General features: G+C 38.5%; 4 protein-coding genes across 12 annotated transcripts, besides 4 other annotated features; 1 reads left to right on the forward strand and 3 right to left on the reverse strand.

Annotated features, from left to right (window-relative positions):
- Positions 1-478: 478 nt before the first annotated feature.
- NPH3 (Phototropic-responsive NPH3 family protein) lies at positions 479-3,711 on the forward strand (the record flags this gene model as incomplete). Of its 3 annotated transcripts, NM_125829.4 has the most annotated exons (6): positions 479-1,057; positions 1,156-1,225; positions 1,308-1,916; positions 2,003-2,848; positions 2,929-3,207; positions 3,279-3,711. In NM_125829.4, the coding sequence occupies exons 1-6, from the start codon at positions 921-923 to the stop codon at positions 3,576-3,578; spliced, it is 2,241 nt and encodes a 746-aa protein (NP_568989.1). In that variant the 5' UTR covers positions 479-920. The 3 variants fall into 3 exon arrangements, with proteins under 3 accessions (NP_568989.1, NP_001318873.1, NP_001330808.1); NM_001345622.1 differs by lacking the exon at positions 3,279-3,711 and having other exon boundaries at positions 621-1,057; positions 2,929-3,258; NM_001345623.1 differs by lacking the exon at positions 3,279-3,711 and having other exon boundaries at positions 621-1,057; positions 1,156-1,916; positions 2,929-3,258.
- SAC51 (transcription factor SAC51) lies at positions 3,688-6,666 on the reverse strand. Its single transcript, NM_125830.2, has 4 exons — positions 6,501-6,666; positions 5,681-6,176; positions 5,419-5,582; positions 3,688-5,332 (listed from the first exon to the last, which is right to left on the reverse strand). Exon 4 carries the CDS (start codon positions 5,287-5,289, stop codon positions 4,243-4,245), a length of 1,047 nt encoding a protein of 348 aa, NP_201239.1. The 5' UTR covers positions 5,290-5,332; positions 5,419-5,582; positions 5,681-6,176; positions 6,501-6,666; the 3' UTR covers positions 3,688-4,242.
- Positions 5,544-5,582: a sequence feature (AT5G64340.uORF1-1).
- Positions 5,681-5,803: a sequence feature (AT5G64340.uORF1-2).
- Positions 5,896-5,946: a sequence feature (AT5G64340.uORF2).
- Positions 6,044-6,106: a sequence feature (AT5G64340.uORF3).
- Positions 6,667-7,942: 1,276 nt separating the features above from the next.
- FKBP12 (FK506-binding protein 12) lies at positions 7,943-9,498 on the reverse strand. The gene is made up of 5 exons (NM_125831.3): positions 9,256-9,498; positions 8,823-8,856; positions 8,580-8,641; positions 8,414-8,466; positions 7,943-8,264 (listed from the first exon to the last, which is right to left on the reverse strand). The coding sequence occupies exons 1-5, from the start codon at positions 9,341-9,343 to the stop codon at positions 8,163-8,165; spliced, it is 339 nt and encodes a 112-aa protein (NP_201240.1). The 5' UTR covers positions 9,344-9,498; the 3' UTR covers positions 7,943-8,162.
- A 25-nt stretch (positions 9,499-9,523) lies between these two features.
- On the reverse strand, positions 9,524-12,029 carry EIP9 (Chaperone DnaJ-domain superfamily protein; the record flags this gene model as incomplete). Of its 7 annotated transcripts, NM_180933.2 has the most annotated exons (4): positions 9,697-9,903; positions 10,042-10,243; positions 10,557-10,961; positions 11,088-12,020. In NM_180933.2, 2 exons carry the CDS (start codon positions 11,953-11,955, stop codon positions 10,561-10,563), a joined length of 1,269 nt encoding a protein of 422 aa, NP_851264.2. In that variant the 3' UTR covers positions 9,697-9,903; positions 10,042-10,243; positions 10,557-10,560. The 7 variants fall into 7 exon arrangements, with proteins under 7 accessions (NP_001032136.1, NP_001331952.1, NP_001331951.1 ...); NM_001037059.2 differs by having other exon boundaries at positions 9,524-9,903; positions 10,042-10,128; positions 10,557-11,955; NM_001345626.1 differs by having other exon boundaries at positions 9,598-9,903; positions 10,557-12,007.
- Between the last annotated feature and the right edge of the window lie 436 nt (positions 12,030-12,465).

A 12,465-nucleotide genomic window follows, 5' to 3' on the forward strand; every position in this document is an offset into this window, starting at 1 on the left:
CTTCTCAAAATTGATAGTATGACTTTAATCTACTTTTTGTAACCCGTAGGTGGTTAGTGCTTTTGAAAGTAATCACTTTCACATTTCAGTATTTATAGAGAACTCATTTAGATGTAACAGTAACTCAAGGTTTCTATAATTGGTATAGAACTAATCACATTGGAAACATTTATGAATTGGGGGAAAGAAAGAGGAATAATATGAAAGAAAGTAAGAGAAAAGATATGCAAGATTGAGAAGAGAAGTTAGGGAAATGGACCCATATAAGAGAAGCCTCAAAGAGGAAAAGAAAGCAAAGATACCAAAAGAAAGTTAAATGCAATGTACATAGAGATGATTCAACATTTTATCAAAAAACAGACAGGCAAAGAAGAAGGAACGAGGCTTTGTCATAGTTAATGACACTCACTCTCCAACTTGTCCCTCCCCAAATCTTATATATATATTTTATTTTTTTCTCTACTTAACCAACTCATATCTTCACTAAAAAACATACTACAATGTCAGTAAACTAATAATGTTTAATGTAAAATCTAAAAAAGACAGATTGAATTATATGATAAGAATGGGCAAAATTTATATCACTAAATTTCAAAAAAATTATGATAATTGAAGAAGCAGAGAGTTTTAAGCCCATTACATCACAGGCTGTTAGATATATGAGAGACTTTGGTTTTGAAAATCTCTCTGAGAAAATAGACAATTCAGAGAAAGCTCCAATTCTCGAAGCATCCCATGTGGGGATAATATCTCCCTCTCTCTTCTCTCTCTCTTTGCCACTCTCTCTTTCATCTTTATAATCAAAACTAATCAATCTCTCTTCTCTTGGAAACTCTTTGTTTCACTTTGATCTTCTCATCCTCTATATATCTTCCCTTGGTCCTTTCTTGCTTCCAACTACAGAGAGTGTTAACTTGTGTATGATGTGGGAATCTGAGAGCGACGGTGGGGTTGGAGTTGGAGGTGGAGGAGGAAGAGAGTATGGTGATGGAGTTTTGAGTTCTAACAAGCATGGCGGCGTCAAGACTGATGGGTTTGAGCTTAGAGGCCAATCTTGGTAATATCCTCACACTTTCTCTACAGTCTCTGCAAAAAGAACATGTTTCCTTGTTAAGGAAGTTAATACTCATATCAAAAACCTTTGCCTATGATTAGGTTTGTTGCTACGGATATCCCCAGCGATCTTCTGGTTAAGATCGGCGACATGAACTTTCACCTTCACAAGGTAACTTCATATTCTTGAGTCAATATTTTTAAGCTGGAACTAGAGAAAGTTTATGGATTTAAAAGTGTTTCTTTCCTTTCAGTATCCGTTGCTGTCACGTAGCGGGAAGATGAACAGATTGATCTATGAGTCACGAGATCCTGACCCGACGATCCTTATTCTTGATGATCTACCTGGAGGACCAGAAGCGTTTGAGCTTGCATCCAAATTCTGCTATGGAGTTCCCGTGGATCTCACGGCAACTAACATATCAGGATTACGTTGTGCAGCTGAGTATCTTGAGATGACAGAGGATCTTGAGGAAGGGAATCTAATCTTCAAGACAGAAGCTTTTCTCAGCTATGTGGTTCTGTCTTCATGGAGAGACTCCATCTTGGTCCTGAAGAGCTGTGAAAAGCTCTCACCTTGGGCTGAGAATCTTCAGATTGTGAGAAGGTGTAGTGAATCTATCGCTTGGAAAGCTTGTAGTAATCCAAAAGGTATTAGATGGGCTTACACAGGGAAAGCTCCATCTCCATCAACAACAAATTTCGCGGGTTCTAGTCCGAGATGGAACGAATCAAAAGATTCAAGTTTCTATTGTAGTCCGAGTAGGAACACTAATAGCCAGCCTGTTCCTCCAGATTGGTGGTTCGAAGATGTCTCCATCTTAAGAATCGATCATTTCGTTCGTGTAATCACTGCAATCAAGGTACTACTACACATAGGTTATTTTTCTCTCAAGCATTTTCACAAACACTTGGTGTACATATCTCAATCCTCTATCCATTGAAACAGGTGAAAGGTATGAGATTTGAACTACTCGGAGCTGTAATAATGCATTACGCCGGAAAATGGCTTCCGGGTTTGATCAAAGAAGGAGGAGTTGCAATAGCTCCAGCAATGTCCTCCGCCATTGGAGGAGGATTAGGTTTAGGAGGAGACGAAATGAGTATAAGCTGCGGAAGCAACAGCAGCGGAGGAAGCTCCGGACCAGATTGGAAAGGCGGTCTTCATATGGTTCTCTCCGCCGGAAAAACAAACGGACATCAAGATTCCGTCGCTTGTCTCGCCGGACTAGGAATCAGTCCAAAAGACCAACGAATGATCGTCGAATCTTTAATCAGCATAATCCCTCCACAGAAAGATTCCGTCACTTGTAGCTTCCTCCTCCGTCTTCTTAGAGCAGCAAACATGCTCAAAGTAGCTCCGGCGTTGATCACGGAGCTCGAGAAACGCGTAGGGATGCAATTCGAACAAGCGACGCTTCAAGATCTTTTGATTCCTGGTTATAACAATAAAGGAGAGACAATGTACGATGTTGATCTTGTTCAGAGATTGTTGGAACATTTTCTTGTGCAAGAACAGACGGAAGGATCGAGTCCGAGTCGAATGTCGCCGTCGCCGTCGCAGTCTATGTACGCCGATATCCCGAGAGGGAATAACAACAATGGTGGTGGTGGTGGTGGTAATAATCAGAATGCGAAAATGAGAGTGGCGAGGCTTGTGGATAGTTATCTCACCGAAGTTGCTAGAGATCGGAATTTGCCGTTGACAAAGTTTCAGGTTTTGGCTGAGGCGTTACCGGAATCTGCTAGGACTTGTGACGATGGACTATACAGAGCCATTGATTCATATCTCAAGGTATATATATATTGAAGGTCTTTTTGGTAAATTCGTAGAATAGTTTTCAACATTTTTTTGGCTTAATTTTGTTGTGATAGGCGCATCCGACATTATCGGAGCATGAGAGGAAACGGCTATGCCGAGTGATGGATTGTCAAAAACTATCAATGGACGCATGTATGCACGCGGCTCAGAACGAGAGGTTGCCATTGAGAGTGGTGGTTCAAGTTCTCTTCTCGGAGCAAGTCAAGATCAGCAATGCTTTAGCCAACACATCACTCAAGGAGTCAACCACTTTAGGAGAAGCCATGGGTACGTATCAGCCTATGATCCCAAATCGCAAGACATTGATCGAAGCAACACCACAATCGTTTCAGGCAAGTAAGAGAAAACACTCATCAAAATTCACACAAATTCCTTTTTTCTAATTCCTCTACTTTGAATGCAGGAAGGATGGGCTGCAGCCAAGAAGGATATTAACACGTTGAAGTTCGAGTTAGAGACGGTGAAGACCAAGTACGTCGAGCTTCAGAACGAGATGGAAGTGATGCAACGACAGTTTGAGAAGACGGGGAAAGTGAAGAACACGCCATCTTCTTCGGCTTGGACCAGCGGTTGGAAGAAGCTAAGTAAACTGACTAAGATGAGTGGACAGGAGAGCCATGACATATCCTCTGGAGGAGAACAAGCTGGTGTTGATCATCCACCCCCCAGGAAACCAAGACGATGGAGGAACTCAATTTCATGAAGTGATAGTGATGGTTTTGTATCTTCTTGATTTTGATTCTTTGAAAAGAAAAAGCTTTTGTTTGTTCCTAATTTGTAATGTTTATTGGTTTCTAATATGGAATAAGTGACATAAACGATTCGATTTTTATCACAAACCAAAAAACGCCATTTGTTTATTACAAAACCATTTAACAATACAACAATAGAGACACAACAATACCAGTAGCATGTGGGTTGAAGCAAAAGACAAAGGAATAGTTTGCATTATTACAGACACTCAAATTAATTACATGAACATGACATCAATATTTCATAAAAATCATGGACCCATCTAGTCATCATATGGACAAAAGAGTGTGTGTGGGTCAGAGATATTTTATTACCTTAGGGGAGATTCATAGATCACGCGAGCTTGAGATGAGACTTTGAATATTTGCCTTTTGATTTCACCATCCACACTCAGCCAAAAAAGATAATCATTGTCCATCAATGACCATGACGACTTTGGCTTTTCATTCCACACAGAGAGAAGAAGAAAGTGACCTCTTTTCTTCTTTAACTTTTTGAAATTTGCAGTAGCATATATAATACTTAAAAGTAGTCCACTATATACAGCTAAAAAGCTGGTGCAGAGGATACGTACCCAAAAACCCACTTCACACGTTTTAACTCGTCAGAATCTTTCACGCCTTATCTGTCTGCAGATTTCTTGTTCCCCATGTTGTCTCTTTAAGCAACAAGATTGGTGACTTGTGAGTGGTGGAGCTTTGGTTCTTAACCTCTGTGGAGATTAAGTCTCGTTTCAGCAACTTTAGGTAATCAATTGCTTCGTCCAGAAGTAAGAGCGCTTCGTTTCCTTTTGCACCAGGGACTACGCTCTCGAGTATTTTCAGAGCTGTGCGGATCTTGTCTTTCTTCGACTGCTCGTTGCTCAGACCAGAACCAGTGTCCTCTTTGGTCGATATGGTTTTTGATTCAGGGAGCTTTTTGTCCTTAAGAAAGGAAGATCCATTGAGTTGTGTGGAGCTCTCAGTGCCCACAAGTGATGATAAGTCGCTGATGTTGTTGACCTTATCCAGTAGTTTCTGCCTTTTACAAGGACCATCGATTTCTTCTAATTCCCTTTTGTTGCAAACTCCTTCATTTGGATAAGGAGAGTGACCAGTGCTCATTACTTCATCATCACTCTCGCAATCATCATCATAATCATCATCTGAATATAGCAATGCATTGATCTCCTCAGTGTCTTCATGCATTTCTGACTCTGTTCCATCACTCTTGTGAAACTCTTCACCATCTTCTTTGAAAGCTTTCTCTATACCTTGTAACTCAGAGAGTTTCACTGGTTCTGCAGCCGCATGAGATGGAAACCGTAGAGGAAATGGACATTGTAATAGACGAGTCTGGTCTCCTGACTGATCGAATATCAAAAGTCTTTTCTGAGAAGACTCTAATGCTCCAAGTGGAGTAGTAGTAGTAGTAGCAGCAGCGCACCAAGACCGCATGTCAGACCGTGAGAATCTTTTTCCATAAGACTCCTTATCATGACTGCACAGCAAAGACTGGAATGGTGGTGGCTGCAAACAGCGAGCCTGAAGCTTAGCTGCATATAGTTTCCCAAGCTCAGGGAGAGGAATTCTAGGAAGGACAGACCGACCTACTATATCCTTGAAGCAAGCTTGAGGACTTAAGCCCAGAGGCAAATCCCGTTGCCTCTTATCCAGAGGCATGCTCTTAGCAGTTTAGCTCAAGGGAACTTCAAAAAGTACAACACTGCAGGACAAAACAGAGGCAAAAATCAGCTCAAGAAAGATAAAGTCAGTAATATCACAAGCGTAATTAGAGGGAAAAGAGCATACCGATTGTTAAGTTGCTCAACTGAGTGAATGCAATACTTCTTGTGTCCTTTTCGAGAAAATAGTAAAAGAAAGACGAACGAAAAACAATCACAGATTGAAAAATGCAGCGAAATGTCACCAACCAACTACGTGACTGGTTTGAGTAGAAGTCTGAAGTACTCAGCCTGAAACACAAAGAATAATCACAAAACCACAGTGTTAGAAGACTAGAACTATATAAGCTAAAAGTATGATAACAAGAGCATTATTGTCTGGTACAAACCTGGCAATTATCCATCGGTTGATAGCATTCAATAACTCTCACTACAATTGTTGATTCGTTAGCGTTTCCGGTCTCGTACTTCAATCCTCGAAATCTTGTCTTACCAGGTGATTGGCACACCATAACTTTGAGGAAATCTTGATTGAAGAAAGTAGACAGATACCAAAACCAAAAGGAGGAAAGTTTTGTTTGTGGAAGGAGAGTGAGCTTTTAGTCTAGCTGATTCTTTGTTCACAATGGTACACATAGAAATGTTGTGATCCCATTTTCAAAAGTGTTTATAATATACCGAAAAAGAAGGGAAGATGAATAAGAAAGAAAAGGATTTGACTCTTGAAGGTGTTGCTTCAAAGGTGAAACAATCTACAGTATCACACGGCAATACAGATTCAAGCTCAAAACTTTACGGTATACGGCAATACACATGCTGTTTTCTCTTTCTCTTCCTCTTATACACACTCTAATTGATTCTGATCACTCAAACCTACTTTAGTATCTGTGCAAAAAGTCGAAGGAAGAATCTCATCAGCACCAAAAATGAGCTAAATCCAGAGATCAAAAACAGTAAAGGACATAGATTTATAAACGTCTAGCAAGTGGGTGTATTCACAGCATCAATTCCAGCAAAATTACGCTACATTTTACTATTACAACTCAGAATATACACAAATCACAATGTTCTAAGCTAGATTCAGACATAAATTACAGAACTTTACCATTTCACAAACGACTCAAACCGTTTTTAACCACAGTCTCCAGATACACAAACAGAGAGAACAGTGACACAGACTATAAGAGAGAAAAATTGGATTTTGATTACCTTAGAAAGGAATGATCTTTCGGTCAGATCCAGAGAAAACGATGAGACTTTTTTGTTTTTTTTTGAGCTGAATCAATGGAAAAGCAAAGGGATAAGAGAGATGAAAGTGACCAACGAACAATAATGTCTAAACGGAGAATTTTTTTTTACGAAATATTTCTAAAGAGGTGAGTGGCAACAAGAGTAACAAGGCTTTATAAAAAGATTTTATGACGCTTTTGCCCTTTTCATTACTTTATTTTACCAATTCACATTCTCAATTTTTTCGGTTTTTTGTTTGTTCTATATATCGAAATTAATTTTCATTCTATATTTTTTTAAAAGAAAAAAACTAAGATACGCAAAAGGTAACATAATTTAAGTTGTACAATTTGAATTTTTAATTATTTAGAGGAAAAATATGTGTAACTTGGAAATTAATCTAGTAATTAAAAACGGTGGCAATGTTTATATTTGTGCTTTGCTTGAAAGAAATGGGACAAGGGGGCCGAACGTGTATATACGTAATTATGGTATATATGATGACAAAGTCTCACGGTCCATAATTTCAGGTTATACTTTATCATTAAATAATATTTTTCTAACCAATATAATTTTTTAATATATACTTAATTCGTTAAAGTAAAAGTTCATACGTTTTCTCTTATTTATTTTAAAAGCTAAGTTAGTGAAAGTGTGGTCGAGCTTTATTATATCCTTAATTATTTTCTAAATAAATACTATTTCAGGTTATAATCCCTCTTTAATTTTATTGAAAGCTAAGTTAGTGAAAGTGTGCTCAAGCTTTTTTTCATCCTTAATTATATTTTAATAGTACATTTGTTCAGGTGCGGTGTTGTGTGTGTTTCAAACACCCATTGTGACGGAAAAGAATAAAAGCTAACCACTCTTTTTAATTGTTTAATTTAAATTGACAATTTAGCATCTATCTAGCTTATACAACGCCAAAATTAGCTCAATACTTTTGTTTTATTTTTAAAAATATTATGTAGACTTTCATTTATGTTAAAAGTTATTATTCATAAAAGGACTTATGTGATTGGGGAATGTGGGTGAAAAGAAAAAGAAAAGTAAAAAGAATGAAAATGAAAATGGAGAAAAGAAAAAGAAAAAAGAAGCATAAGTGATGATTAAAGAATTGCACGGGAATTTTAAGTGCTTAATTACCCGCACGACTTCTCTCGCGTCTCTCTCTTTTTTCTTCCTTTCTTTTGTTAACTTATGTATCTTGTCTGAAAAAGTTTTTAACTTTAGTCTTTTTTCTTCCTTTGATTTGATATTAAGAACAGTAATTTATACTGTGTTTTGAATTAGAAGTGGTCAATTCAAATTTCATTATGGTTGAGACCATTTGCTTTGGGTCTGATATGTCATTAAGATTGAAGTTTTAGTTTGATTCTTTTGTGCTTTTTATTGGCATTTTGATTGAATAAACAAAACCATTTTAATCAAAATAAAAAAACGGGAATAATATCATAATATAGTACAAACATTCCAACTGAAACACGAGACGGGTCTTTTCTTTTATTTAGATAAAAACGTTGTCCAAGAGTTTTAGAAGAGCAATGACATCACAAAGTTTTGTTGCATAAAGATCCCAGAAGCAATAAACATAAAGGGTTGTTTAATAATCTACCCACAGTTTAGGAGCTGGGGAGATCATTACTGCACGCTCAGTACTTCGATTTCAAAGTCGAGAACAGAGTTTGGCTGGATCCCCCATGCCGGAAATCCACCAGCGCCATATGCGTAATCCGATGAGCACTGCAGAAGCAGATAAGATCGCAAGCCAAAGATGTTAAACATATAACGAAACACCCAAACTATCATGAAAGACAAAAGTGCTTCAACAGAGAGCCATAAAAGCATAGATGGCAAAGAGGAACATGATGAGAGAAGCAGAGTATACATACCCGCAAGCGAGCAACCTCTCCAATTTGCATTCCGATAACGCCTTCATCCCATCCTGTAAGCAAAGTTAAACAATCGAATCATATGATGTTCACTCGCCAAAAAAGAGGCAAATAGGTTCAGAGATATGATATGATTAACCATAAAACAGAGTAAGTAAGTTTATACCTTTGATCACAGCACCTTTACCGATTTGGAACGAGAAAGGTTTTTGTCCCTCGTCCTTTGTACTATAATGATATACCAAAGAACAAAACACAGTTAGGCTCAAGGAAATACCAAATTAAATAAGTCTTTTAAGACGAAACATATTGATTTATAAACTGAGTATGCGTAGATGATAAGAACAAGTAAGTGTAATTATCTTTTTATTGATCCTAGAATCAAAGCTTACAATAAAGAATTATTTACCTCCAGAACTTCTGGGATAGATCACCATCTTTCCCTGCCAAAAAAAACACACACACAAGAGAAATAAGATTCTCAAACAAATTCATTTCAATTCCACACAAGAAACTGGATTATAAGATAAACAAGATTCTTTAATTAAACCTACAAATAGAAAATCTAAACAAGAGATCTATTCGTATGAAGTTTCAGATGAGCAGACAAATAATCTCGCAGAACAGCAAAATTACAGATTAATTATGACCTAAGTGTTACTATCACCACCCAGAATAGAACATAAACCCTAATTAAATCTATTTCACATCATAGAAAACAAACAAATAGCGAGTACGACTACCACAACACATCAAATAGCTCTTCAACAAAGCAGATTTGTATAGATCGATTTAGCCTATCATGGAATTTTCAAAGATATAAATATGCAGAGGAAAGTTACCGAATCCGGTGCAATGGACGGTGACGGTTTGGCCCGGAGCGGGTTTGGGACCGTTGCCGGGTCTGATGACTTGCTTCTCCACACCCATCTCTATATCTTCTCTCTGTCTCTCTCACTGTTTCGCGTTCTTTGCAGCTTCGAATCTCGGAGTAGCTTTTGCCTATATATTTTGTTATTTATCAATTATCATGCTGTTTGATCTAAACCCTATCTGGGCCTAACAATAATCCAAAACCCAATTCGATGAAATTTAGGCCCATTATTTATTCTTTCTCAAAGGTGGATAATATAATACTGTACCAGACCGAATTAAGAAGCAGAATCTAGCCCAAAACTATTTTTTACTTCGGATTCATCAAATTCAAGCCCAGACTTGTAGCTATCAAAATTTCCTTCGCATTTTTGAAAGATACATGGTCAAGAAGACAGAGCAATATAGATACAACGAACCTTCTTCATCACAATTACAGAAAAAATGATTATGTAGATATCATGTTTAGAGCCTAAACGGCTAAACAGTTCCATCATTAATGTCTTAAACAAGCTTTTATGAACAGACAATGGAACCTTCACTGCGCAACTGGAGCGTATAAAAGCCAGATAACGTGCACGAATCACCTCTTGGATAGCTTCTGTATCTTCTAGATTCTGCAGAATACTCATTACAGGTAAGTGAGAATACCTAGCTACTATGACTACACAAAAAAAACTCTACATAGCCGTTTAGGTCTTTACCTTAGACCCCAGCAAGAAATTCTTGACAAAAAGCTTACTTGTTTTCCTTACCTTTCAAAGCATCAAGGATGAATGAAGCAAGCAATGTGTGTTGTCACTTTCCCTCTTCGTTTGTCAGTCCAGAACACAACAAGTTATCTAGTGAATGAACAGAAGCAGCAATTACGACATGGAAACCACCTATGTTTTGCAATTTGCTGCTCTATGGCCTTTTGAGTTGGAGGAACATAATTCTTTTGGAACAAAATGAAACCTGAGCAGGATAAGTAACTCACTTTACTTTAGATAAGGCATTTGGCTAGTAAGGTTTTATAGTCTAATAAACCCGAGAAAGATAATCTTAATGCCTTTACTCAGAACTCAGAAGCAGAAGACTATATACCAGAAAGCGACGAAAGCATCCGAATTTTGAGCAAAATAACATCAACAGATTCCAACTACAGGGATTCCAAGGAATCAAAATGCTAGTATTTCCACTACAGTTAAACATCAACAGGAAACATAAAAGCTAAGGCCTACAACAACGAAACACCCGCAACCTAAACAAAGAGAGGAAAAAGCCTTACTTCACTAAGTAGCCTTGATCTTATCATCTCCAACAACAGAAAGTATGGGCAAACTATTCAAGAATTCATCAAGTCCCTCAAAGAACCCAATCCCTTCCATATTATCTACCTCCCTGTTACTTCCGATCCCATTGCCTGCATTTCCCCCACCTGCCACACCAGGCTCTTCCACTTCATTACTAAACTCCACATTCAAATCCAACCTCCCCAGGTTCTTAGCGCCTGTTCCCATTCGTTTTCTAGTAATATAACTCCCTGGTTTAGACATAACCCCAGTTGAAGACCCAACAGCCGCAGCATTTGAAGCAATTGAAACCGCGTGATTGCTAGCACTACTGATACTTTCTACATTTTGGACTTCTTCAACTCCATGTTTCTTGTTACTTCTCACATATGTTTCTTTCCCTTTCCCAACATTCGTCTTCTTATTCACTTGTACCACATCTTGCCAATCACCATCATCACCAGCGTCATCTCCATCCGAAATCGCAACATAAATGTCATCATCGTCATAGTAAATCCTAGGAGGACCCGGTTCCTTTCTCTTCTTTGGTTCACCATCCAACTTTTGCAGAGGACAGGCAAAGAGAGGTGAAATAGGTGACCAACTTGGAGCTTGAAATTCACCGGAAAACCCCAATGGAAACAAAGCCCATGAGCAAAAGTAAACGTCTTCGTCGTCTTTCTTATCCACCGGAGGTTTTGGTATCGTCACAGCTTGAAACGCTCTTCTACATTCTTGACATTTCAAAGTACATTCTTCGTAAGCCTTAGGGTACTCAAAGAGTACAAAGCAGTAAGGGCAAGCGGTCCAGAAGCTCGTCGCCATAGGATCCGCCGAGGTCCCAGCCTGGCTCTGAGACCGCGGTGGCGGATATACGGCGGTGCTACTGCTAGGTTCCCACTGGAAATTTTGATGCGATTGGGTTTGAGGATGGAATCCAGATTGACCGAGTTGACTAAGTTGCAATTCTCGGTCGTAGAATGATTTCTTGAACGGATCAGAGAGAACGAACCAAGCATCGGAGACGATTTTAAGAGCTCGATCGGCGAATGGGAGACGATTAACGGAAGGATTGAGGAGAAGAGCGAGTCTACGGTACTGAGTCGCGACGTGTTCAGGGTTTTGAGCTAAACGACCGAGTCGGAGAACGGCGTACCAGTCTGGCAAGTTGGAATCACCTAAACGAGTCTCTCCGGCGAGAAGAATGTCGCAGATTGCGAGGATGTAGTCTGCAGCTTCTGCTCGGGTCGGGTCAGCTTCGCATGCGCGGATCGCAAATGTCTTTGCTCCTTGAAGATCACTAGACGCTAGAAGCTTCTCCGATGTTACAAGCCACTGATCCGCCTCCACTCTGTTACCACCACCACCGCCAACTCCGCCGCGTCCGCCTACCATATCCCCTATTTCTTTTTGTTCCCTTTCGTTTTTCCTCTCTCCCCGTTGAATTTATTTATTATTTTATCGGTAAAGAGTAAATACAGATCTAAAAATTAAAAGGACGAAAACATGATGGATCGTCAATGGGCCGGAACAACAACATGATGGATCGTCAATGGCATTTTGGTCCTTTTCATTTTATATAATATGTGCAATGTGATGGATCGTCAATGGGCCGGAACACTTTTTTCTAAATTTTTCACTTACAAAAAATATTAATAAAATAAGATGTAATATTATTCTCTTAGGACAGTTTCTCTAAACAATTGGAAAAGTTTCTTGTAATCTCTCAAATGAGAGACTCACTCATCTTTACTGAGAGATTTTTTTAATTAAAAAAAACATTATTTACTATTTTATTTTTATTTTTGTAGATGAGAGATTTGAACGAAAAACCACCAATACAGATGCTTTTTAGGATGTTGTAAAGCCCAATAATTCTTTTAAGAATTAAAATATAATCTGGTG

Source organism: Arabidopsis thaliana, chromosome 5 (genome assembly GCF_000001735.4).
Source record: "Arabidopsis thaliana chromosome 5, partial sequence".
NCBI classification, from domain to species: domain Eukaryota; kingdom Viridiplantae; phylum Streptophyta; class Magnoliopsida; order Brassicales; family Brassicaceae; genus Arabidopsis; species Arabidopsis thaliana.